The sequence below is a fragment of the Gigantopelta aegis genome, chromosome 3 (assembly GCF_016097555.1).
Source record: "Gigantopelta aegis isolate Gae_Host chromosome 3, Gae_host_genome, whole genome shotgun sequence".
Lineage (NCBI taxonomy): Eukaryota > Metazoa > Mollusca > Gastropoda > Neomphalida > Peltospiridae > Gigantopelta > Gigantopelta aegis.
The window spans coordinates 4,506,632-4,534,488 of record NC_054701.1 but is presented as its reverse complement, the minus strand read 5'-3'; the positions used below and the strand labels follow the sequence as shown (position 1 = coordinate 4,534,488).

General features: G+C 41.2%; 1 protein-coding gene across 1 annotated transcript in view; it reads right to left on the bottom strand.

Annotated features, from left to right (window-relative positions):
- LOC121367414 (smoothelin-like protein 1) overlaps nt 1–27,857 on the bottom strand; it is a 90,972-nt gene that overhangs the window by 57,847 nt on the left and 5,268 nt on the right. Inside the window, exons 2-4 of the mRNA XM_041491569.1 lie at nt 27,526–27,595; nt 21,484–21,771; nt 19,519–20,513 (exon numbers count right to left, since the gene is read on the bottom strand). Coding sequence (XP_041347503.1) covers nt 19,519–20,513; nt 21,484–21,771; nt 27,526–27,577 — 1,335 coding nt within the window. The 5' untranslated portion in view covers nt 27,578–27,595. The remainder of the gene's footprint in view (nt 1–19,518; nt 20,514–21,483; nt 21,772–27,525; nt 27,596–27,857) is intronic.

Here is a 27,857-nt window from a genome sequence, read left to right as displayed (position 1 = left end):
TGAAGATTCTTGGTAGCTTTATTTATTTAATATATAGTCTACACCAAGCCTGGTTCAGTTGAATGTGAGCTGTCATCGGTATTGACTTTGGAAAAGAGCACATTGCTACTATAACTGATTTTATATTGGATCCCATTAACAGCCAGATGTCACCGATTGAGATTATCCACTAACATTATGTCTGCTATCAAACCGTGTATCTTATCGCACAGCCAGGGGATTAATGAGGAAATCATATTTACATTGTGTGTACTTGTACATAGCTGATTGACAGCGGATAGCGGCTCACAGCATCTGACAACTCTTATACCAGTTTGAAGCCATAAAGGTTTAGCAGATTGACTATATTGTCAGTGTGGGCTGGGATTCAATCTGATTAAAATTAGCTCTACTGGTCTACCAGTAGATCCAACAGCATTGTGTGGACTTCCATGTCCAGGTGACATTTTATCTATACTCTTCAAAAAAAGAAACGCAAAAGGGTACAAATGGGTTATAACTCCGATTTTATGTTTCCTACCGGTTCATGCTTTGTGAATATACGGTCATTGCATGTCCCAAACACATTCCCACGGTTACATTCGATAAAACGCAGCTACTGTACAATAAAGTTCCAAAATGTGAATATTCGCAAAAACGCAGCCACATGCAAACCATGTCACCACTGCACGTGCGTTGTCTGCACGTGCAACATGAACACCGACAGTATAAAAGTGCAGGGTGTTCGCTTGCCTGGCCTCTGTATCTGGCCGACAGTTGACAATCCAGGACATGCCACGTCTCAGTGAACCGCAGAGAAACAATGCCATCGGCCGACTAGACGCAGGCGAATCCAGAACGGCCGTTGCCAGGGCATTCCATGTGTTCCCAAGCACCATCTCCAGACTGTGGGACCGTTACCAGCAACATGGATCAACATGTGACCTCCCTAGATCCGGTCGACCACGGGTCACTACCCCCGGGCAGGACCGCTACATCCGGGTACGCCACCTTCGGGAACGATTGACTACTGCCACCTCCAAATCCGCAGCAATACCAGGTTTGCGCAGGATATCCGACCAGACCGTACGGAACCGCCTACTTGAGGTAGGAATTCGTGCCAGACGTCCAGTTCGAGGTGTCATCTTAACACCACAACACCGTCGACTCCGACTGCAGTGGTGCCAGATTCATCGACAATGGCCTCAACTGTGATGGAGACAGGTGTGGTTCAGTGACGAGTCCCGATTTCTGCTCCGACGTCATGATGGAAGATGTCGCGTGTATAGGCGTCGTGGTGAACGTTATGCGGCAAACTGCGTGCAGGAAGTGGACAGATTCGGCGGGGGTAGTGTCATGGTGTGGGCAGCCATCTCACACACTGGCAGAACTGACCTGGTCCACGTGCAGGGCAACCTGAATGCACAGGGCTACATTGACCAGATCCTCCGGCCACACATCGTTCCAGTTATGGCCAACGCCAACGCAGTGTTCCAACATGACAACGCCAGGCCTCACACAGCACGTCTCACAACGGCTTTCCTACAGAACAACAACATTAATGTCCTTCCTTGGCCATCGATATCACCGGATTTGAACCCAATTGAGCATCTATGGGACGAGTTGGACCGACGCCTCCGACAGCGACAACCACAGCCCCAGACCCTGCCCGAGCTGGCAGCAGCCTTGCAGGCCGAGTGGGCCACCATCCCCCGGGACGTCATCCGTACTCTGGTTGCTTCAATGGGCAGGCGGTGCCAGGCAGTTGTCAACACACGCGGAGGCCACACCCGGTATTGACTCCAGATGACCTTGACCTTGGTGGTGTGTCCTATCACTTACTCACAATGGACTAGAGTGAATTGTGAACAATCCTGCAACATTTGGTAATTATCGGACTCACCATTCAATAATTAAATCAATTCTCCAAATGTTACGACAATGTGGTTTTGCGTTTCTTCTTTTGAAGAGTATATAAATAACAATTTAAATATTGACCAATTTCACTTCTCCTTTTATAGCATTATTCATGAGAATACAAATTCTAAAAATATCGGGTGAGACTATTTATGCAATAGGCGAACTTGTTGGTCTATTTCAACATTAAAAAACAGGGGAAATTCCAGATATAAACTCTGGATTGTATACTAGTATAAACAGATTTTATGGCTATACCATCACAGTGTTTTTTTTCGTCTTGAAATGAATTTTATATAAAATTTTATATTGAAATTAGTTTCTTGCATACTTAGTAATTCACCCGAATCATTTCGTATAGCCTCGGCATAATCCCGAATGTTTTCAAATTCTTTTCAAATCACTGACCTGATTTTGCAAGTAAGGTTTTGATTGGTCAAATGAAAGGTCAACTGGACAAGAGCTCCAACGGGGTGCTGTTAGATCCACAGGTAATAATAATTAACCAGTGGAGCTAATTTTAATTAGATTGGGGCGGAATTTAGCTCAGTCGGTTGAGTCGTGTGATTTAGCTCAGTCGGTTGAGTCGTGTGATTTAGCTCAGTCGGTTGATCGTGTGATTTAGCTGTCGGTTGAGTTGTGTGATTTAGCTCAGTCGGTTGAGTCGTGGGATTTAGCTCAGTCAGTTGAGTCGTGGGATTTAGCTCAGTCGGTTGAGTCGTGTGATTTAGCTCAGTCGGTTGAGTCGTGTGATTTAGCTCAGTCGGTTGAGTCGTGTGATTTAGCTCAGTCGGTTGAGTCGTGTGATTTAGCTCAGTCGGTTGAGTCGCAAGATCCAACCATCTCGGTGGATCTATTCAACTGATTGGGTTTTTTCTCATTCCAACCAGTGCACCACAACTGGTCAAAAGGCATGGTATGTGCTTTCCTGTCTGTGTGAAGGTGCATATAAAAAATCCCTTGTTGCTAATGGAAATATTTAGCGGGTTTGCTATGAAGACCATGAGTCAGAATTACATTTTTACATGCAATAGCCGATGATTAATTAATCAATGTGCTCAAGTGGTGTCATTAAACAAAATAAACTTCTTTTTAAAAAAAATAATGTCAGTGTGGTATATATGGCATAAAATAATTAGCTACCCGTTAATGGAGTGCTCTCCCAGGTAGAAAATAGCTTGTCTATAAACATATTATATAACCCCCCCCCCCCACACACACACACACATTTCTAGCACCAGTTGTCTATATTATCTGTGGTCTTCAAACTGAGGTAAAATACACAAAACTTAATGTGTATACAGAAAGCATAGATCTTTTTTTTTTAAACCCACTGTATTACATAATTCAACATAGGGAACAACTTCTGTGTTAATTATCAAATGACTCAGTCTAATAAGGATATTTTCCACTACTAAGTACTCAGTCTGTTAAGGATTTTGTAGCCACTTGTTATACAACCTAATTATTGAAATTTCAAACCTATAAATTCAGTTTGGTAGGTTTTAACAGTCACGAGGGGAAAAAACAAAGGAATAAAAAAACAAAAAACATTTAAAAGACGATATTTGCCAAATAGTTTTTTAAAAAATCATAGTGACGTTTGTATAGTTTTATCTTGAATTATGAACGCGAAACGATAAACATGAAACCATTTTTTTTTAATCACATCAGTGAAAAAATCCCACAAATTGTATATATTGTTACATAATGGAATAAATAATATAAAAAAGGAATAAAAGTTATGAATTTTAATTCCCATATAAAAAGTACGAGTATTCAGTACTGTCCTGAAAATTAATAAAAGATGGCACCGTTGAAGCATTTGACAGCTTGAGCTAGCACAATGTCATGTTTAGAGTAAGAGATTAATAACGTCATCGCTGATTGGTTGAAATGTGACCTCTACTGGCTCTAGAGATAACCAGTACATGTAGATGTTATGCTCACTTCCACTTGTTAACAAATAAGTGGAAACCTTTTGTTAATTTTAAAATCCTTTATAATTATTGAATACATTACATTGGACAGTCAACAATAAATACATTTATCGATTATTTCAGTATATTTTATGCTATTTGAAGCAGTCTGTATTACACAAAAGCCTCTTGCTTCAGACTAGGACACTTGACCTGACAGAGCTCTTACACAGGTGTTGACAGGTGTTGATTGTAACCAGTTGCAAACTCTGGGTCCTTTGTTTTAATTGGAGTGTAATACCTTGATGGCTCTCTCACCAAGAGTAGTGTTATTGTTAATGTCTGTTTAATCTCTTGACCGGCTGTAGGTCTGACTTCAGTGACTGGCAATATATACTTTGGCAGACTTTAAAATCACAGATGTCTGAAACACCAGCCATATTGACCACTATTTATTTATTATTTTAAATCATGCACGAGATACCAATGTCTGGGCAGGCCAGTCCACTTGACGGATAGGAATTTGTTCCAATAATAGAAATAGACAGGTGCTTCGATCCGACAAGAATGACTAAAGTGGGACCGGCAAACACAGGTTTAAAAAAAAAAAATTCGGTCTCAGAGATCGAGAATCAGTCCCAGACCAGAAAAAAAGGACTTTTCCCCCGCCCCTGATACAAATGCTTAACTGTTGGGTCACAAGACTGTTTGTAGCTAATTGTTGCATCAGTTTAACTGCTATTATTCAACTGTTATTTTTCAACATTACTATGTACATGTTACAAAATAAAATTATTATGCTGTTCGTTTGAGAAATTAACCATACCATGTTAAATTGTAAACTAATTGCTTGCTATACAAGTAATACCTTTGTACTTCCAAGTAAATGAAAATAAGGGTGTTTGATCACTTGTTTGGGTATCATATGTAATTAACTTTAGCACCATGGTGAAGACGAGGTCAGTTTATGATTGTTTGTCATTGTGATGCAGGTTCAGTAATTTGGTGGTTGTCTTGGTGGGGTCAGAATGTACTGAAAACAACCATTGGTTCTCACTTTACTCATCTGAATCTGTAATCAGGGTGGTCTTGGTACCAGAGTATATGTACTATAAAATAAAACAGAATATTGTGGTCTATAAACTACTGGTCTTTATAGTGTGGTATTATTAGAACCAGGGTGGTCTTGGTACCAGAGTATATGTACTATAAAATAAAACAGAATATTGTGGTCTATAAACTACTGGTCTTTATAGTGTGGTATTATTAGAACCAGGGTGGTCTTGGTACCAGAGTATATGTACTATAAAATAAAACAGAATATTGTGGTCTATAAACTACTGGTCTTTATTAGTGTGGTATTATTAGAACCAGGGTGGGCATTAGGTGGGGTTCACTGTAGTAATGCACACGTGAGAAATTGTTTTCATGACGTCACTGCAAAACACATGTTTTTTGCCTTAGTAGGTTTTTCCACTTATTTTAGTAGAGATTCTTTCAGATTAAGCCTTACAAATGAGTGAAATTAGATATTAATAATATATGTACAAGTATGAATATGGACAAGCTACATACATATTAATATACTGCTCACTTTTTAAAACAAGACTGTTTCCCATATCTGGTATATCACATACCTTGGTATATTATACAGTTCTCCTGTGAACAAGACTAGTTTCCCATATCTGGTATATCACATACCTTGGTATATTATACAGTTCTCCTGTGAACAAGTCACAATGTCCAACAAAAACTTGTAGCCAACATAAAAGAATATCTCATGTGGAAGCTGCTGCTTTGTCACATCAGTTGACTATGGTGGACACATCATGTTATTTCCAAACCCAACCAGCATCCTAACAACTGGTATACATCAAAGGTTGTGGTATGTGCCATCCTGCATGTGTGGAAAATTGCAAATAAAAGATCCCTTTGGTAGGAGTAGCCTCTGTGGTGGCAGTGGGTTTCTTTTCTCACTATCCAGACCATGTGCTATGTCTAAATAAGACAACAGAATATATATTGCTGGTTTCTGGTCGATGCCGAAGTCATTAACGTTGCCTTGGCTATATGGAAAATGTGATGGGAAGCATTTAGTGTACCGAGACAAATGAGGAAGCACCATGGCCAATAAGGAGGAACCAAGGCAGATAAGGAGGACATTAAAAAAAAAGAGCAAAAAACAAAATGTATCTTCTGTGCAATTCATGCTTTTCAAAAAACAAAAAATATTACCGTATCAATTCGGGAACTTTGGTCTGACCAGAAACAAACTGTTTTTGTTTGTATGCTAGAAATTAAATAGCTGTAGCTTAAAATGTGCTTAAATTTTGTAAGACAAATATTCTTTTGTTTAAACCTTGATTAAACCATGCATTAGGGTGTCATTATAATGACATTGTCCATCTTCTGAAAGAAAAACTAGAGACATTTTCAAGAAACACGAATAGTCTGCCAAAAAACCATTATCAATGTATTTACACATAATTACATTTGCCTGCTTACCATCATGGAATTAGCCATGTCCATCATGCACTAAAACATCACTTGGATCTGGGCTGGGTACTAAAGGCAGTGTCAGCTACTTGAAAGGTGGTAAGATGTTACAAATTTAAAACATTACCTGAAGTATTCCAAACACTGAAATCTTAGTTCCGGTTACTGTAATCTACACCTCCAAGTGTACAAGCAATCAGAGTTGTTAATCATCATGAAATTAGCGAGAGAACTAAAGCTCATATAGGTATACTGATGAACTAAAGGAAAGCTCACAGGTATAGTGATGAGCTGAAGGAATAGTTAGTTCACTGGCAGAGATCAGTGATGGACTGATCAAACAACGGACTCCTCACAATGGTTTCATTGTTTTTCCCCATCCAGCTACCAATGCAATGCTCCATAACAGTATATCAAATACCATGGTATATGATATCTGTTTTGTTACCAATGAGAGTAACCCACGTATCTAGCTCTCTTTAATACCTATTACATCCTTGGATGGTAACTGCAGAAGGGCGCAGCATTTCATGTGAACCGTAGTTCGGTTTGCATGTCAATGATACATTTTTAAGATCATGCAAACAGTCATTTGGTTACACAGTGCTTTATGTCCTAAAATTAAAAGCTAAAAACTTCAAGGTACCCGGAAGTTTAAAAAAAAAAATTGTATTCCAAAATTGTTCTAAACTGATTTTTGGACACTTGGAACATAAATATAGCACAAAACCTGGACTTAGTTGATTCACTGTGTATGCAAACATTATTCTGTAACCAAACAAATGGTTACCTAGGTAAAAAAAAACATAAACATACTTCCAGTTACCTAAGATTTTGAAATACTATTATTGTTCCCTACCGCCTTTACCATTTGCATGCCCAGTTGAAAAAGCTTGAACCGTAGTTGGTTACAAGAAGGAAAATAGTTATGTCAATGGCTTCGGCACATTGTACAAATGTTCATTTTATTTGTGATTGATCTACATTGTTCACAGAAGTAAAGGAATATAGCATAGCTAGTTGAACCTTTATCTGACACCCAACAGCTGATGTATTTGTGTGTTGAGGTGTCGCTAAACATTGCTTCATTCAGCCATTGTGTTTATGTTTGCTTTAAAAAACTCATTATGCAAATCAAAATAGGTAATGCAATTTGCTTTTTTTAAAGTCAGTAAATAAGTATTTTAACATGCTCAACAAGGATTTCAGGCCAGTATTTTAACATGCTCAACAAGGATTTCAGGCCAGTATTTTAACATGCACAACAAGGATTTCAGAACAGGAGGTGTTTTTCGGTAGAACTCCTTTTCGAGTCATGCAAAGTTAGAATTTGTAGATGTCAGTCAGAAAATGAGCCTGTTATAAGCAGCACTGTGTATATTTAACAAACTTATTCAACAGATGAAGAATACTGCAAGGAAGGAAGGGAATGTTTAATTTAACAATGTACTCAACACATTTTATTTACAGTTATATGGTGTCAGACATATGGTTAAGGACCACACAGATATTGAGAGAGGAAACCCACTGTCACCACTTCGTGGGCTATTCTTTTCAGTTAGCAGCAAGGGATCTTTTATATGCACCATCCCACAGACAGGATAGTACATACCACAGCCTTTTTTACACCAGTTGTGAACCACTGGCTGGAACGAAAAATAGCTCAATGGGCCCACCGACGGGAATCGATCCTAGATCAATCGCACACCATGTGAGCACATTACCACTGAGCTACGTCCCACCCTTCCTCTTCTCACAAATACCCATCTTCACCAGGTGAGTGAGCGCTTTACCACTGAGCTACGTCCCACCCTTCCTCTTCTCACAAATACCCATCTTCACCATGTGAGTGAGCGCTTTACCACTGAGCTACGTCCCACCCTTCCTCTTCTCACAAATATCCATCTTCACCAGGTGAGTGAGCGCTTTACCACTGAGCTACGTCCCACCCTTCCTCTTCTCACAAATATCCATCTTCACCAGGTGAGTGAGCGCTTTACCACTGAGCTACGTCCCACCCTTCCTCTTCTCACAAATATCCATCTTCACCAGGTGAGTGAGCGCTTTACCACTGAGCTACGTCCCACCCTTCCTCTTCTCACAAATATCCATCTTCACCAGGTGAGTGAGCGCTTTACCACTGAGCTACGTCCCACCCTTCCTCTTCTCACAAATATCCATCTTCACCAGGTGAGTGAGCGCTTTACCACTGAGCTACGTCCCACCCTTCCTCTTCTCACAAATATCCATCTTCACCAGGTGAGTGAGCGCTTTACCACTGAGCTACGTCCCACCCTTCCTCTTCTCACAAATATCCATCTTCACCAGGTGAGCGCTTTACCACTGAGCTACGTCCCACCCTTCCTCTTCTCACAAATACCCATCTTCACCAGGTGAGCGCTTTACCACTGAGCTACGTCCCACCCTTCCTCTTCTCACAAATACCCATCTTCACCAGGTGAGTGCTTTACCACTGAGCTACGTCCCACCCTTCCTCTTCTCACAAATACCCATCTTCACCAGGTGAGTGAGCGCTTTACCACTGAGCTACGTCCCACCCTTCCTCTTCTCACAAATACCCATCTTCACCAGGTGAGCGCTTTACCACTGAGCTACGTCCCACCCTTCCTCTTCTCACAAATACCCATCTTCACCATGTGAGTGAGCGCTTTACCACTGAGCTACGTCCCACCCTTCCTCTTCTCACAAATACCCATCTTCACCATGTGAGTGAGCGCTTTACCACTGAGCTACGTCCCACCCTTCCTCTTCTCACAAATACCCATCTTCACCATGTGAGTGAGCGCTTTACCACTGAGCTACTTCCCACCCTTCCTCTTCTCACAAATACCCATCTTCACCATGTGAGTGAGCGCTTTACCACTGAGCTACGTCCCACCCTTCCTCTTCTCACAAATATCCATCTTCACCATGTGAGCACTTTACCACTGAGCTACGTCCCACCCTTCCTCTTCTCACAAATACCCATCTTCACCAGGTGAGCGCTTACCACTGAGCTACATTCCACCCTTCCTCTTCTCACAAATACTCATCTTCACCAGGTGAGCGCTTTACCACTGAGCTATGTCCCACCCTTCCTCTTCTCACAAATACCCATCTTCACCAGGTGAGTGAGCGCTTTACCACTGAGCTACGTCCCACCCTTCCTCTTCTCACAAATACCCATCTTCACCAGGTGAGTGAGCGCTTTACCACTGAGCTACGTCCCACCCTTCCTCTTCTCACAAATATCCATCTTCACCAGGTGAGCGCTTTACCACTGAGCTACGTCCCACCCTTCCTCTTCTCACAAATACCCATCTTCACCATGTGAGTGAGTACTTTACCACTGAGCTACGTCCCACCCTTCCTCTTCTCACAAATACCCATCTTCACCAGGTGAGTGAGCGCTTTACCACTGAGCTACGTCCCACCCTTCCTCTTCTCACAAATATCCATCTTCACCAGGTGAGCGCTTTACCACTGAGCTACGTCCCACCCTTCCTCTTCTCACAAATACCCATCTTCACCAGGTGAGTGAGCGCTTTACCACTGAGCTACGTCCCACCCTTCCTCTTCTCACAAATATCCATCTTCACCATATGGTGAGCGCTTTACCACTGAGCTACGTCCCACCCTTCCTCTTCTCACAAATACCCATCTTCACCATGTGAGTGAGCGCTTTACCACTGAGCTACGTCCCACCCTTCCTCTTCTCACAAATACCCATCTTCACCATGTGAGTGAGCGCTTTACCACTGAGCTACGTCCCACCCTTCCTCTTTTCACAAATACCCATCTTCACCATGTGAGTGAGCGCTTTACCACTGAGCTACGTCCCACCCTTCCTCTTCTCACAAATACCCATCTTCACCATGTGAGTGAGCGCTTTACCACTGAGCTATGTCCCACCCTTCCTCTTCTCACAAATACCCATCTTCACCAGGTGAGTGAGCGCTTTACCACTGAGCTACGTCCCACCCTTCCTCTTCTCACAAATACCCATCTTCACCATGTGAGTGAGCGCTTTACCACTGAGCTACTTCCCACCCTTCCTCTTCTCACAAATACCCATCTTCACCATGTGAGTGAGCGCTTTACCACTGAGCTACGTCCCACCCTTCCTCTTCTCACAAATACCCATCTTCACCAGGTGAGCGCTTTACCACTGAGCTACGTCCCACCCTTCCTCTTCTCACAAATACCCATCTTCACCAGGTGAGTGAGCGCTTTACCACTGAGCTACATCCCACCCTTCCTCTTCTCACAAATATCCATCTTCACCAGGTGAGCGCTTTACCACTGAGCTACGTCCCACCCTTCCTCTTCTCACAAATACCCATCTTCACCATGTGAGTGAGCGCTTTACCACTGAGCTACGTCCCACCCTTCCTCTTCTCACAAATACCCATCTTCACCATGTGAGTGAGCGCTTTACCACTGAGCTACGTCCCACCCTTCCTCTTCTCACAAATACCCATCTTCACCATGTGAGTGAGCGCTTTACCACTGAGCTACGTCCCACCCTTCCTCTTCTCACAAATACCCATCTTCACCATGTGAGTGAGCGCTTTACCACTGAGCTACGTCCCACCCTTCCTCTTCTCACAAATACCCATCTTCACCAGGTGAGTGAGCGCTTTACCACTGAGCTACGTCCCACCCTTCCTCTTCTCACAAATATCCATCTTCACCAGGTGAGCGCTTTACCACTGAGCTACGTCCCACCCTTCCTCTTCTCACAAATACCCATCTTCACCAGGTGAGTGAGCGCTTTACCACTGAGCTACGTCCCACCCTTCCTCTTCTCACAAATATCCATCTTCACCAGGTGAGCGCTTTACCACTGAGCTACGTCCCACCCTTCCTCTTCTCACAAATACCCATCTTCACCATGTGAGTGAGCGCTTTACCACTGAGCTACGTCCCACCCTTCCTCTTCTCACAAATACCCATCTTCACCATGTGAGTGAGCGCTTTACCACTGAGCTACGTCCCACCCTTCCTCTTCTCACAAATACCCATCTTCACCATGTGAGTGAGCGCTTTACCACTGAGCTACTTCCCACCCTTCCTCTTCTCACAAATACCCATCTTCACCATGTGAGTGAGCGCTTTACCACTGAGCTACGTCCCACCCTTCCTCTTCTCACAAATATCCATCTTCACCATGTGAGCACTTTACCACTGAGCTACGTCCCACCCTTCCTCTTCTCACAAATACCCATCTTCACCAGGTGAGTGAGCGCTTTACCACTGAGCTACGTCCGACCGTTCCTCTTCTCACAAATACCCATCTTCACCAGGTGAGCGCTTTACCACTGAGCTACGTCCCACCCTTCCTCTTCTCACAAATACCCATCTTCACCAGGTGAGCGCTTTACCACTGAGCTACGTCCCACCCTTCCTCTTCTCACAAATACCCATCTTCACCAGGTGAGCGCTTTACCACTGAGCTACGTCCCACCCTTCCTCTTCTCACAAATACCCATCTTCACCATGTGAGTGAGCGCTTTACCACTGAGCTACGTCCCACCCTTCCTCTTCTCACAAATACCCATCTTCACCAGAGTGAGCGCTTTACCACTGAGCTACGTCCCACCCTTCCTCTTCTCACAAATACCCATCTTCACCATGTGAGTGAGCGCTTTACCACTGAGCTACGTCCCACCCTTCCTCTTCTCACAAATACCCATCTTCACCAGGTGAGCGCTTTACCACTGAGCTACGTCCCACCCTTCCTCTTCTCACAAATACCCATCTTCACCATGTGAGTGAGCGCTTTACCACTGAGCTACGTCCCACCCTTCCTCTTCTCACAAATACCCATCTTCACCATGTGAGTGAGCGCTTTACCACTGAGCTACGTCCCACCCTTCCTCTTCTCACAAATACCCATCTTCACCAGGTGAGCGCTTTACCACTGAGCTACGTCCCACCCTTCCTCTTCTCACAAATACCCATCTTCACCAGGTGAGTGAGCGCTTTACCACTGAGCTACGTCCCACCCTTCCTCTTCTCACAAATATCCATCTTCACCAGGTGAGCGCTTTACCACTGAGCTACGTCCCACCCTTCCTCTTCTCACAAATACCCATCTTCACCATGTGAGTGAGCGCTTTACCACTGAGCTACGTCCCACCCTTCCTCTTCTCACAAATACCCATCTTCACCATGTGAGTGAGCGCTTTACCACTGAGCTACGTCCCACCCTTCCTCTTCTCACAAATACCCATCTTCACCAGAGTGAGCGCTTTACCACTGAGCTACGTCCCACCCTTCCTCTTCTCACAAATACCCATCTTCACCAGTGAGTGAGCGCTTTACCACTGAGCTACGTCCCACCCTTCCTCTTCTCACAAATATCCATCTTCACCAGGTGAGCGCTTTACCACTGAGCTACGTCCCACCCTTCCTCTTCTCACAAATACCCATCTTCACCATGTGAGTGAGCGCTTTACCACTGAGCTACGTCCCACCCTTCCTCTTCTCACAAATACCCATCTTCACCAGGTGAGCGCTTTACCACTGAGTGAGCGTGAGCTACGTCCCACCCTTCCTCTTCTCACAAATACCCATCTTCACCAGGTGAGCGCTTTACCACTGAGCTACGTCCCACCCTTCCTCTTCTCACAAATACCCATCTTCACCAGGTGAGCGCTTTACCACTGAGCTACGTCCCACCCTTCCTCTTCTCACAAATACCCATCTTCACCAGGTGAGCGCTTTACCACTGAGCTACGTCCCACCCTTCCTCTTCTCACAAATATCCATCTTCACCAGTTGAGCGCTTTACCACTGAGCTACGTCCCACCCTTCCTCTTCTCACAAATACCCATCTTCACCATGTGTGAGCGCTTTACCACTGAGATACGTCCCACCCTTCCTCTTCTCACAAATACCCATCTTCACCATGTGAGTGAGCGCTTTACCACTGAGCTACGTCCCACCCTTCCTCTTCTCACAAATACCCATCTTCACCATGTGAGTGAGCGCTTTACCACTGAGCTACGTCCCACCCTTCCTCTTCTCACAAATACCCATCTTCACCAGGTGAGTGCTTTACCACTGAGCTACGTCCCACCCTTCCTCTTCTCACAAATATCCATCTTCACCAGTTGAGCGCTTTACCACTGAGCTACGTCCCACCCTTCCTCTTCTCACAAATATCCATCTTCACCAGGTGAGCGCTTTACCACTGAGATACGTCCCACCCTTCCTCTTCTCACAAATACCCATCTTCACCATGTGAGTGAGCGCTTTACCACTGAGCTACGTCCCACCCTTCCTCTTCTCACAAATACCCATCTTCACCATGTGAGTGAGCGCTTTACCACTGAGCTACGTCCCACCCTTCCTCTTCTCACAAATACCCATCTTCACCAGGTGAGTGCTTTACCACTGAGCTACGTCCCACCCTTCCTCTTCTCACAAATATCCATCTTCACCAGTTGAGCGCTTTACCACTGAGCTACGTCCCACCCTTCCTCTTCTCACAAATATCCATCTTCACCAGGTGAGCGCTTTACCACTGAGATACGTCCCACCCTTCCTCTTCTCACAAATACCCATCTTCACCATGTGAGTGAGCGCTTTACCACTGAGCTACGTCCCACCCTTCCTCTTCTCACAAATACCCATCTTCACCATGTGAGTGAGCGCTTTACCACTGAGCTACGTCCCACCCTTCCTCTTCTCACAAATACCCATCTTCACCATGAGCGCTTTACCCATACGTCCCACCCTTCCTCTTCTCACAAATACCCATCTTCACCAGCTTTACCACTGAGTCCCACCCTTCCTCTTCTCACAAATACCCATCTTCACCATGTGAGTGAGCGCTTTACCACTGAGCTACGTCCCACCCTTCCTCTTCTCACAAATACCCATCTTCACCAGGTGAGTGCTTTACCACTGAGCTACGTCCCACCCTTCCTCTTCTCACAAATATCCATCTTCACCAGTTGAGCGCTTTACCACTGAGCTACGTCCCACCCTTCCTCTTCTCACAAATATCCATCTTCACCAGGTGAGCGCTTTACCACTGAGATACGTCCCACCCTTCCTCTTCTCACAAATACCCATCTTCACCATGTGAGTGAGCGCTTTACCACTGAGCTATGTCCCACCCTTCCTCTTCTCACAAATACCCATCTTCACCATGAGTCAAATCCAGGTGAGGTCGTAGATCACATTCCTCATTCGAGCAAATCACATGAAGCTTCAATTAATATGAACTAAAACCTTTACTGCAAGGCAATCAATTTGTCACTCTCCTAAATCTTACCAGGTGAGTGTGGAGGTGAGCGGGAGTGATCACTCAACCTTCCTGGTGAAGAATGAATACTACATATTGTAGGGGGCATGTTATAGACTGGCATTTCAGCAGGTTCGCATGTATAACAATTCCAGGCCACAATAAAACTATTCCATCATAATGGTACACTTGGCAAATAGACAAATGTGCATTAACCATGGTTATAACTGCATCATGGGTTAACAACTGACACTTTATAATATACACGACATGTTTATTCTGTGGTTTTTGTAGCATAATGTACCATTAACAAATTGGCAGTGATTTTATTGAAGTACAAAGAAACGTAACACCTGGCCTCATGAAGAGCAACAGAACACCTATTACTGACACTTGCTCAGTTAAGCCTGTCTATAACAGGCACTAAAAACAACCACATGTTTATAAAATATAACACGCAATAAATCATCTCTTCTACCTAATATAAAGACCACCTGTGTATAATCATCATATGCTGTAGGTTTCTTGGCTGAAATTGAGAGGTTATGACTTTTATTTTCAGTGACTTTAATATACAGTTTAAAATACCTGCATTTTGTTTGTAGAGAACAAAAATTAAGTGCCCTTTAAGGAGAAGTGGTTGTTATACAAAGTTGCTGTTTATAGACAGTTAATTGTTATACAACAGGGAACATTTTGTTTTCAATATCTTGATTAGCGATATTGAAAATTGATTAGCAATTACTATTTAATGATTTAAAATTGTACAGTGATCTCTGAAACTTGCGTGGCGAATCACGACGCGATACAGAATAAAATGTTTACTGTACAAGATTAACATTTGTAGCCAGGTGGTTGTTGTATAAAGCGGCCGTTTATAGACAGTTAATCATTATACAAGATTAACATTTGTAGCCAGGTGGTAGTTATATAAAATGGCCGTTTATAGACAGTTAATCGTTATACAAGATTAACATTTGTAGCCAGGTGGTTGTTATATAAAGTGGCCGTTTATAGACAGTTAATCGTTATACAAGATTAACATTTGTAGCCAGGTGGTTGTTATATAAAGTGGCCGTTTATAGACAGTTAATCGTTAAACAAGATTAACATTTGTAGCCAGGTGGTTGTTATATAAAGTGGCCGTTTATAGACAGTTAATCGTTATACAAGATTAACATTTGTAGCCAGGTGGTTGTTATATAAAGTGGCCGTTTATAGACAGTTAATCGTTATACAAGATTAACATTTGTAGCCAGGTGGTTGTTATATAAAGTGGCCGTTTATAGACAGTTAATCGTTAAACAAGATTAACATTTGTAGCCAGGTGGTTGTTATATAAAGCGGCCGTTTATAGACAGCTAACCGTTATACAAGATTAACATTTGTAGCCAGGTGGTTGTTATATAAAGTGGCTGTTTATAGACAGCTAACCGTTATACAAGATTAACATTTGTAGCCAGGTGGTTGTTATATAAAGTGGCTGTTTATAGACAGCTAACTATTATACAAGATTAACATCTGTAGCCAGGTGGTTGTTATATAAAGTGGCTGTTTATAGACAGCTAATCGTTATACAAGATTAACATTTGTAGCCAGGTGGTTGTTATATAAAGTGGCTGTTTATAGACAGCTAATTGTTATAAAAGATTACAATTTAAAGCCAGGTGGTTGTTATATAAAGTGGCAATTTATAGACAGCTAATTGTTATAAAAGATTACAATTTAAAGCCAGGTGGTTGTTATATAAAGTTATACATCAGGTTTCACTTCATCCTGTTTACAGTTAAAGTGATTTAATGTCTCCATAAAGATGAAGGAGTTTGACAGATGCCATACCGATTCATGGGTAACAAATAGGGGTAATAGGGCTAATCTCTCATCTCTTGTGTCTCTGTATACACTGATATAGACCTATACCACCGTACACACCATCAAAACACTCATACTCAGATTATACCGGCTACCATTGTTGCCAGTGGCGGGGAGGTTAAATGTGTAACCTTTTGTATAATAGGTCCCATTCATCACAGGTAAGACCTTGTGAAATAGGAAACTCAAACCAAAACTGGGCCCACGGGCTACAAAAGCCTGGCACGTTCAACACACGATCAACAATAGACTTAAAATGAACAGCTTCATTCCTGCGAAGAACATGATCTAAACATCAGGATTCAATAACTGCATTGTAGCAGATAGTTTACAATATTCTGCTGTATTCAAATGAATCCTGTAGGTGTCCTTTCCCATCAGTCTTTCTGTATGAGTAGTAAACTCATTTTGTAACATTGTCTCTGTTCTATTTCTATTATAATTATATAGATCAAGTTTTAAGTCGGATAAGAACTATATTGAAGGTAAGAAATAAGGAAGCACACAATAGTAACAATAAGCATTACTTGCAACCAAAACCCTGATCCACAGTATCAGGAAAATACTTGTGTTACCATGGCAGGGGTACAGAAAGTACTTGCAGGCTTGCCAAATGCGAGTAAAATATTTGATGGATAAGTTTTAAAAAATGCAAATGCCAGTCGGACGGGTGATCTAAACATTATTTTGTGACAGACCTTTTGTAATTGTTGTTGGTTTTTGTGTTTTCTTTGTAAACATGAAATGGCTCGTTTACATTGTTCTGTTTTGTACTTGCAGGATGTCACTTGAATTTTGTGTTTTCTTTGTAAACATGAAACGGCTCGTTTACGTTGTTCTGTTTTGTACTTGCAGGATGTCACTTGAATTTGGTGTTTTCTTTGTAAACATGAAACGGCTCGTTTACGTTGTTCTGTTTTGTACTTGCAGGATGTCACTTGAATTTTGTGTTTTCTTTGTAAACATGAAACGGCTCGTTTACGTTGTTCTGTTTTGTACTTGCAGGATGTCACTTGAATTTTGTGTTTTCTTTGTAAACATGAAACGGCTCGTTTACGTTGTTCTGTTTTGTACTTGCAGGATGTCACTTGAATTTTGTGTTTTCTTTGTAAACATGAAACGGCTCGTTTACGTTGTTCTGTTTTGTACTTGCAGGATGTCACTTGAATTTGGTGTTTTCTTTGTAAACATGAAACGGCTCATTTACGTTGTTCTGTTTTGTACTTGCAGGATGTCACTTGAATTTTGTGTTTTCTTTGTAAACATGAAACGGCTCGTTTACGTTGTTCTGTTTTGTACTTGCAGGATGTCACTTGAATTTTGTTAATTTATATGAAAGATATGCAAAAAACATTTGTCTTTATCAGAATAAAAAAAAATGTATTGATTTGTCAGTCAAGGTGTGGGGGCTTGATTTTGTTTGCCACATGATGTTGATTAATAATATATATAATTTGAAGTGAAGACAGTGTATAATAATATTGTTAAACAACATTACTACTCTAGAATAAAGGTGTCATGTTTAACTGCAATAAAATCTTACTTTAATCAACTATTTAATAGAAATTTTGTCTTATTGATAAAACAGAATTACGGTGTTTTAGAATATTTTCAGGTACAGTATATTCAGGTGGCCAGGTGCACGGTAATCAGGTGTCTTCGCTCGTTGTTATTAAACCCACACACAGGTGTAACAAATACGATACCATTGACAGTCTCTGTCACTATCTCATCAGACAATTTCACAAAGCAGTTGCCCATTCACCAACACACTGTAATCACCCAGCAAACAAGCACTTGTTGGAGGGGTATATGAGGTCTTCATTTATCATGCTGTGTAACTGCACGGTCTATACAATGACAACTCAAACACTACTCCAGCGGAGAGTATTTCGTTGATTGTCCGGCACCGATTACTAAACAATCACGTATTCTGTGATAAATGTTCTGTCAACATGTATCAACTCACTGCCGTCATTAAACTATAGTGTACTCTTGTTTGTAATACGGGGCGAGCAAACACGGGACTTGTACTGCAAATAATTGGTATTCAAACCCAACGAATGCATGGCCTGCATGCAAATAGTTGAGTAACATCCTTGTATAATTTTAAAAGTACTTCTCCCAGAGGAAATATCTGTGTGTATATGACATACACAAAGGGCTCGGTTCGAGTGAGGTAATATTTATACCTCCCGCTGCCTGATCAATAATTTACATAACACATGGCTGAGCGATCATTATGTCAAATACCAAAGTATGAGGTGTAACTGCACTGAATTAATTGTAGGTTGAATAGTACATGTATCAACTGATCTGTGTTACATAGTGGATAAGCCATACATCAGCCGTAACACTGGCTAGTGCTGGATTCACGGTGTAATACAAGTCTGACTTTTACTACTTGCTCATTCGGGAGGTGCAAGGCCACTTCTATGTAGTTATATATGTACTATGGACTCAGTTTGTACAGGGTCTTTGTACCAGGTAGAGACAATACAGAATGTTCAGAAAATAATTTATAAATTGAGTACATATGAATAGCAGATTTGTACTATAAATAGGTGGGTTTTTTTGTTTGTGTTTTTTTTCACAATACTTACATCTTAATTAACTAATGTTTATTATTTTTTCCTTAAACATCTCGAACTAGTTTCAATTTGTATTCCATATTCAAATTTGTTTGGGGATTTTTAAAATTTGATGTACTTTTTATGGTTGGTCTCAACAAAACTTTGTTCCATATACAATTTATATAGATGAGGGAATGCAAATGGGACTGTCCCCTGCTGATAATTGATCCTGTTACCCACTAGATATCAGGCAAGTGCTCTACCACTGAGTTGGAGTCAGGGCCCATGCTTATAAACCTTTAGAGTCCAGACTCAATCTTTAATGACGTAGCACACATACAATTTGTATGGTGTTGCCATGACGTTACAGTCTCAGAAGTCTAGACTCTAAGTTTTATAAGCCCCAGGCCCGAAACTGATCCTAGAGGATGATCAATGTTAGACTCCTAGAGGTCTGACAAGCCGGGCTTTGACCACATTCAGTAAGAGAACAGTGAGTACTTACTATGACAACACTGGGCTTCTCTTCTTGCTTCTTCGGAGGGAGTGACCGCCATCGTCTAACTCCGCCCCCGCCTTTTGACGAGCTCCTGTCATCTTCTGCAGAAAACTGCATCCTTAACCTGCTCACCATGGAAACAGGCTGCGTCACTTCCGCTTTATTTTCAAGTCTTATTTCCGTTTTCACGGTAACTGGTTCTGGAATTTCCTTAATTCCTGGAAACACGTTCGTAGTGGCTCTTCGGATCCTCGTCATCCTAGGAGCAGCTTGCTGTTTCCTTGGAGCACCTTCATAGACATTCCCTGACTCAGTCTGAATATTTGATTTGTCACACGCAGATCCAACTGGTGATGATGAGGAATCTGAGATTGTCTTTGAACTTGATTCAGTCTGTAATGGCGACACTGGTGGGTCGCCACGTACCTGCATACACACAAAATGAGATTCTGGAGAAACACCTGTAACGGTCCGATTGTCTGCTGCTGTAACAGGTAATGATGTTGAGGTAGACGAGCTGGGTGAGGCAAGAACGATGGTTGAGGTAGACACGTTCATGGGTGAGGTAGGTAGCGATGCCGACGTTGATCCTTTGCCCTCAGGTTCATCAGTAGCCACCATCGTGGCGGCAGGAGGCGCCGAGTTCTCTAGTTTAGCCTGGATGAGGTTTCCGATGATTCCAGCCGGGGAGAACCTCGACCTGCGCGGGTGGTGAATCAACGATGTCGGTGACGGGGTGTGGTCCGGGGAGTAGGGTTGCGTTTGAGTAGCCGGTATGGAGTAGGTTCTTGTGAGAACCCGGCCTGTGAGCGGTTTCACAGTGGTTGCGATGGTACTCTCTGATGGGGTCGGGCGGTCGAGGTACGGACTGGTCTGGGTCAGAGGTGAGGAGCGCGTTCTCGTCAAGTTACGACCGGCTCGTCTCAGGAGTAAGTTGCCGGTGTTGGTGGATAAATTCAGTGAAAGGGGGTCTTTACAAGATGTCGATGAACATTCTTTGTCTGTAATAATGATCAGGACATAAAACACATTAAATATATTACTGACATAATTACTGCATATTTGTAGGTTCTGATTTTTAAGACATAAAAAATAATCCTCTTTATGAGTCTTTATTTAAAATAATGTTCAAAACATGAGATACTTTTAAAAAGATATATCTGAGTAGAGAACTGCATATTAGTAAGAGCTGTTATGAAAATGACATAAAAAAACTTCCCAATTAATGTTTAATTTCTGACAAATGTGTTAAAAACATCCAGACACATCTATTACTCAATATGCACCCACAGCACAAGTTGACAAGACATGAATGGGAACAAGAAACAACAGTTAAAAGAAGTTGAAAGGGGTGTGATGCTGTCTGAATATAAGATGAGCTAAAAACAGGGAAAAAGGAAAAAACCAAAAAACCAACAGAGAGAGAAAGGAGAGCAGCAGGCTTTCATTTTCTTAACACCCAGGAGACTAAAACGTCACTCTTTTCAAACTGCTGAAATGGGGCAGGGCACATCAAACTAACTGGGGAAGAATCGCACCCATAAACATTATTGAAATGAAATTAATATACTTAGTAAATAAAGTTTAGCAATTTGGTGAATGTGCTTAAATAAAAGAAACCTTGTGACTTACCAAATAAAATTACAAATTAATTATTCTTCTATATATGTAATTTCCTAAATTTAATGACATTTGATTTCAAAACAATTACACTAATTGCTTCTGGTTTTGTATGTTTGTTGCAACTTAAAGAACAGGTCTCAAAGTAGATTGCAATATTTTGGACTCTCTTGATTATACTGATGGTAACTGCATGCCTCAAACTTGACAACCTCCAATACGAACCTTTAAAAGTGAGATTGCAGCTGGCAACTGCATGCCTCAAATACGACAAACTCCAATACGAACCTTTAAAAGTGAGATTGCAGCTGGCGACTGCATTCCTCAAACACAACAACCTCCAATACAAACCTTTAACTGTGAGATTGCCGCTGGTGAAAGTCTCTCCCAGACTGTTGTTTGCCACGCATTCATAGAGTCCGGAATCCTGCACACACGATCCCCGAATCTCAAGGCGTGCGAGGGTCCCAACATAGGACTGCACAAAGTCCTTCGTCTGTCCTATGATCATCCCATTCTTGCGCCATGACACGCTGGGTTCCGGTTGTCCGTGTATCTGACACTCGAGAACGGCACACTCTCCCGATGTGAAGGTAGAGTCTTTCAGAGGAACAACAACAACAGGACTTTTAAGTGAGGCTGCAAAATACAGGAGGTATTGTAGTCATATTTAATCATTAGCTGGAGCAATTTACAATACTGCTTTCAAACAGGATATTGGACATGAGTATTATATATATATATAAGATTTATTTGGGCTCTATTAAATATATGCTATAAAATAAGGTTCTAACTCTTTTGGGTTGGGTGATTTTCCTCCAGGTTATAGCAAATACGTGTATTTATTTACTTGATTTTACTATTTTACACATTAAAAATCACTCCCAACCCACAAACAAATCTCAACAACAAACATAAAAAAACCACCAAAAATTACAAACACCACCATAAAAAAAGTTTACTTTATATTTAGTGTAAATGTATACATATTACAAAGCTATAAGAAAATATGAATCCCCCAATTGTTCAAACACTGATGTACATGATTTGTGCGGTGTACCTAATTACAGTCCTAAATGTATTACAGATGCAGAACTGGGTGTTATGTAATAATTCCTTTTTTAGGGGATTATGTGTGATGAAATTTGTGAAAAATTGGCACTTCAAACTAAAAGCTGAATTTAAAAAAGGTGATCATCATCAGTTTATATTAGAAATGTGTGTATTTATATATATACTCTTCAAAAAAAGAAACGCAAAAGGGTACAAATGGGTTATAACTCCGATTTTATGTTTCCTACCGGTTCATGCTTTGTGAATATAAGGTCATTGCATGTCCCAAACACATTCCCACGGTTACATTCGATAAAACGCAGCTACTGTACAATAAAGTTCCAAAATGTGAATATTCGCAAAAACGCAGCCACGTGCAAACCATGTCACCACTGCACGTGCGTTGTCTGCACGTGCAACATGAACACCGACAGTATAAAAGTGCAGGGTGTTCGCTTGCCTGGCCTCTGTATCTGGCCGACAGTTGACAATCCAGGACATGCCACGTCTCAGTGAACTGCAGAGAAACAATGCCATCGGCCGACTAGACGCAGGCGAATCCAGAACGGCCGTTGCCAAGGCATTCCATGTGTCCCCAAGCACCATCTCCAGACTGTGGGACCGTTACCAGCAACATGGATCAACACGTGACCTCCCTAGATCCGGTCGACCACGGGTCACTACCCCCGGGCAGGACCGCTACATCCGGGTACGCCACCTTCGGGAACGATTGACTACTGCCACCTCCACAGCCGCAGCAATACCAGGTTTGCGCAGGATATCCGACCAGACCGTACAGAACCGCCTACGTGAGGTAGGAATTCGTGCCAGACGTCCAGTTCGAGGTGTCATCTTAACACCACAACACCGTCGACTCCGACTGCAGTGGTGCCAGATTCATCGACAATGGCCTCAACTGCGATGGAGACAGGTGTGGTTCAGTGACGAGTCCCGATTTCTGCTCCGACGTCATGATGGAAGATGTCGCGTGTATAGGCGTCGTGGTGAACGTTATGCGGCAAACTGCGTGCAGGAAGTGGACAGATTCGGTGGGGGTAGTGTCATGGTGTGGGCAGCCATCTCACACACTGGCAGAACTGACCTGGTCCACGTGCAGGGCAACCTGAATGCACAGGGCTACATTGACCAGATCCTCCGGCCACACATCGTTCCAGTTATGGCCAACGCCAACGCAGAGTTCCAACATGACAACGCCAGGCCTCACACAGCACGTCTCACAACGGCTTTCCTACAGAACAACAACATTAATGTCCTTCCTTGGCCATCGACATCACCGGATTTGAACCCAATTGAGCATCTATGGGACGAGTTAGACCGACGCCTCCGACAGCGACAACCACAGCCCCAGACCCTGCCCGAGCTGGCAGCAGCCTTGCAGGCCGAGTGGGCCACCATCCCCCGGGACGTCATCCGTACTCTGGTTGCTTCAATGGGCAGGCGGTGCCAGGCAGTTGTCAACACACGCGGAGGCCACACCCGGTATTGACTCCAGATGACCTTGACCTTGGTGGTGTGTCCTATCACTTACTCACAATGGACTAGAGTGAATTGTGAACAATCCTGCAACATTTGGTAATTATCGGACTCACCATTCAATAATTAAATCAATTCTCCAAATGTTACGACAATGTGGTTTTGCGTTTCTTCTTTTGAAGAGTATAGTAGAACACATTATAACCAGTGCAGGTGGTTAAAGAGTGTTTATCATAAATTATTAAACATATATTGATGTTTAGGGAAGTTATTCGTGACTAAGGGATAAACACGGTCCATAAATGTTTTATGTAATACCAGATAAGTCAATATTTGTTAATTTTGCTTAATGTTTCAAACCTGTTATAAAATGATTACAATTATTAATGTAATTTGTTTTCTGTACAAAAATATTGCACAAACATTTTTTATACATATTTAATGACACAGAAACATGAAAAAAACACCATTTCCTATATTTGCAATAATTGATCTTAATTTGTAGACTGTACTGAAAGAAGCACATGTTCTAATGAGACTTCTTACCATCAGTGAATACTATTTAAAGGTACATATAGTCATCTAAAACTAATGATAATAGATCAAAATAATGTCTTTGTGCGCCAGAAGTTTCATGACTTTTTTTGCAAGTACTTTTTTTTATAAATATACCTATTGTATCATCAGGACATGTGACAATTAACCCGGAATACTTCAAATGATCCATGAACAAAATCAATTACTCGTCTACAGATAAGATTTTAAAATTGTACATTATGGAAAAGCAGCTGATATTTATAACCTACAATTACATACACTGAGAAATACATTTTATTCGACCAGACGTTTTTGTTTTTGTCATTTTTGTTAATGCTTGACTTGACCTTTCTACCCATAACTCAAGAGAAAACATTTCCAACAAGACACAGAGTTTTAGACAGAAACACCAAACAGTGTTGTAATAGGAACAAGTACGTTTAAAGCTAAGCACATACATGTATATGTTTTTAAAATGATAATAATACAAAAACTAATTGGAGTATTATCTTCCATGGTGGTTTTGTTTGCCAATTACCAAACTAGCAGCCATCACAAGTCTGTCCACACAGCTGAGTTAACAAGCTGACACCAACCATCTCATATATTGTCATATACAACGAAAAAAAACATAACATACATACGTGCAAAACCCAATAATTCTCGGCAACAACCTTCGTGAAAAGGTCTGACCTATGCAGTATACTGTGAAGAAACGTTCACAGCACCCCATCAGTTTACCCAATAATTAGCTCTTTTCTGGCGACCGTGTGATCTCTAAGTGTTAAATATATCAGGTACATGTGGGACACTTCTGAAGAGAACCGCCACTCACCTCAAGGACAGGGTGATGATGATGGTCATTAGACCGATCACTGATCAAATGACCGTGCTGTTGTCCACCCAGGCAGGGTAACCCAAACTGAGGTCATCCAATTAAGTGGGACAAACAGGAGATGTGTGCACTACCACAACGAGACACCGCGATCTGAATCAACAGTCGAAGAGTAGCCGTCGCCAGTTAATGATGTGAATGCAAATCAACCAAACCATACGCAGAGAATTTTTAATGAGTTCCTGTCAGACGTTTTCATCCATATATAAATGAACATGTTGCAAAAAGGCAGTATATAGTGATCTTTTTAGACAAATTGGACAATTATTTCCCAAGGTTGCACAGTTCAAATTGGTTTTAACAACCCTATAACAAAACCATCGAAAATATGTCATCTTTTCGTGAAATTCTAACCTCCAAAGCCCAATTTCTCATCATGGTTTAACCATGATCTGTGATTCAAGTGGAACTTACCATCTATGGGTTTTTTCAGTCATGCAAGTATGAATTGAAAACCCCCACTGAGAGCATATTTAATTAAGTTATAAATAAGAGAGTGTGCCCAACATTATGTTGGTTCATATACTTGCATGAACCAAAACTATCTAAGTGCTTGAGTTTAATTTGAATCGGATATCATGGTTACATCTTTACTGAAAAATCAGACCGAAACAGATCAACGATGCTCTTGTTTGGGGTCCTAAAGACCCTGTCATAAAAACTCATCCCTCTAAGTGTAGGACTCCTGACATGTCAAACTGGTCATAGGCAGAGGATAGAGTATTTTTTAAAGTATTCAAATTTACACCTTTTCTCACACTAATCCCTAGATGTTTTGTCCATAAAGTATTTAATTTGTAAACTTGTGGCATACATGTACATTATTTAAGTGCTGTTTTATATTTCAAATGTATTTACCCGTTTTGTCTATATACCACATTGAGAAGTAAATTACATTGTATGTGCCAGTTGTCAGGTCTTGTAAGTTCTATACCATATACTTAGGTCTTTTTCCTTTGCAATATGTTATATCTAAGCAAGCATACCCAGAAAGCTTGGCATTATTTGTAATCTTTGAAGAAACTGTGTTTAACACACATGAGGTTTTTACAAAGAAAATGTCATAGGTTATTAAATGTTATTATTTACTTAGCTGCTGACCACTTTTCTTCAAAGATGACAAAATGTCAAGGTCTCTCTCAGTGTTTACAAGTGACCGTTTCACCTTGATAGAAGACTTGTGAAACACATGGTCACAGGAAAAGAAGAAAGGAAAAAATGTTTAATGACACCCCTGCACATTGTTAAATTAGCTGACATACACCAGGTTCTTGTCACACTTGGTATGGAGAATACAAGAAGAAACCCACTGCCACTGTGTAATCTACACCTGATGACCAACAGGGGTTCCTCTACATACAGGGAGGGAAGTACAGAGCTCAGTGGCAAAAACCTCACATGTGGACATTTGGGCAGATAGAATAGTAATAAAACATTTTTAGAGACAGCACAGTAATAAAACATTTTGACAGACTGAAAAATGTTTGGAAAGACAACTAGAGTAATAATAAAACAATTAGACAGAACAGTAATAAAACATTTGGACGGTCAAAACCATAATAAACATTTTGACAGAACAGCAATAAATATTTAGAGAGAACAGTAATAAACATTGGACAGACAACAGTAATAAAACATTTGGACAGACAGCAGTAACAAAACATTTGGACAGACAGAACAATAACAAAACATAATGATAGAACAGTAACAAAACATTTGGACAGACAGAACAGTAATAAAACACTTGGACAGACAGAACAGTAATAAAACATTTGGACAGACAAAACAGTAATAAAACATTTGGACAGACAGAACAGTAATAAAACACTCAGGAACTGTATATCAGAACAGTGCTATATGTTATGAACAGAGAAGTGGGTGTAGTCAGAACAGTGACGTCACAGGGTGATAATCAATCCCAACATGTTGGTGGAAATATAGATATATATATATATATATGAGACTCCCTGCTTCTATTTCAAAATCTTAGGTAACCGGAAGTTGGTTCATGTGAGTTTTACTTAGGTAAATGATTGTTTGGTTACGTGAATATAGTTCTAGTAACTGATGAATTAGACCTACCTCACTGTAAAATACTTTAACTACAGTTCTACGCTACATTGGTGGTTCAAATTTATTAAAAAATAAACTGATTTTCAATTTGACTTCTGATAGGGTACTTTTAATTTTAAAAATTAATTGTTCACCACGTAAACAATTGGCATTTCACATGATTTTAAACAACGGTTCTCGTGAAATATTATACCCTGGTTCAGTAGTAGTAGATTTTACAACCATAATGTTACAAACCAAATGACTGGATTTATGCTGAGGTGTCATTTCTTTGCTTTATGTGCACATTTTCATAAAACAAACCATGAAAATATCTTAGTACTATATTCTACGCAACTAACCTTCTTCTCGGTCTTGTGAGACAAGAGTTATCTCCACTTTGCTGTACACCATTTCTTTGTTTTCCTCAGCCTGTAAAAGAATTCAGATTTTATATTATAATACTCCACAATACGCTGATGAAAATTCAGTTTGTATATTATAACAATAGTCCACAATATGTTGATGAGAATTAAGGTTGTATATTATAACAACAGTCCACAATACGTTGATGAGAATTCAGTTTGTATATTATAACAAGTCCACAATACATTGATGAGAATTCAGTTTGTATATTATAACAGTAGTCCACAATACGTTAATGAATTCAGTTTGTATATTATAACAATAGTCC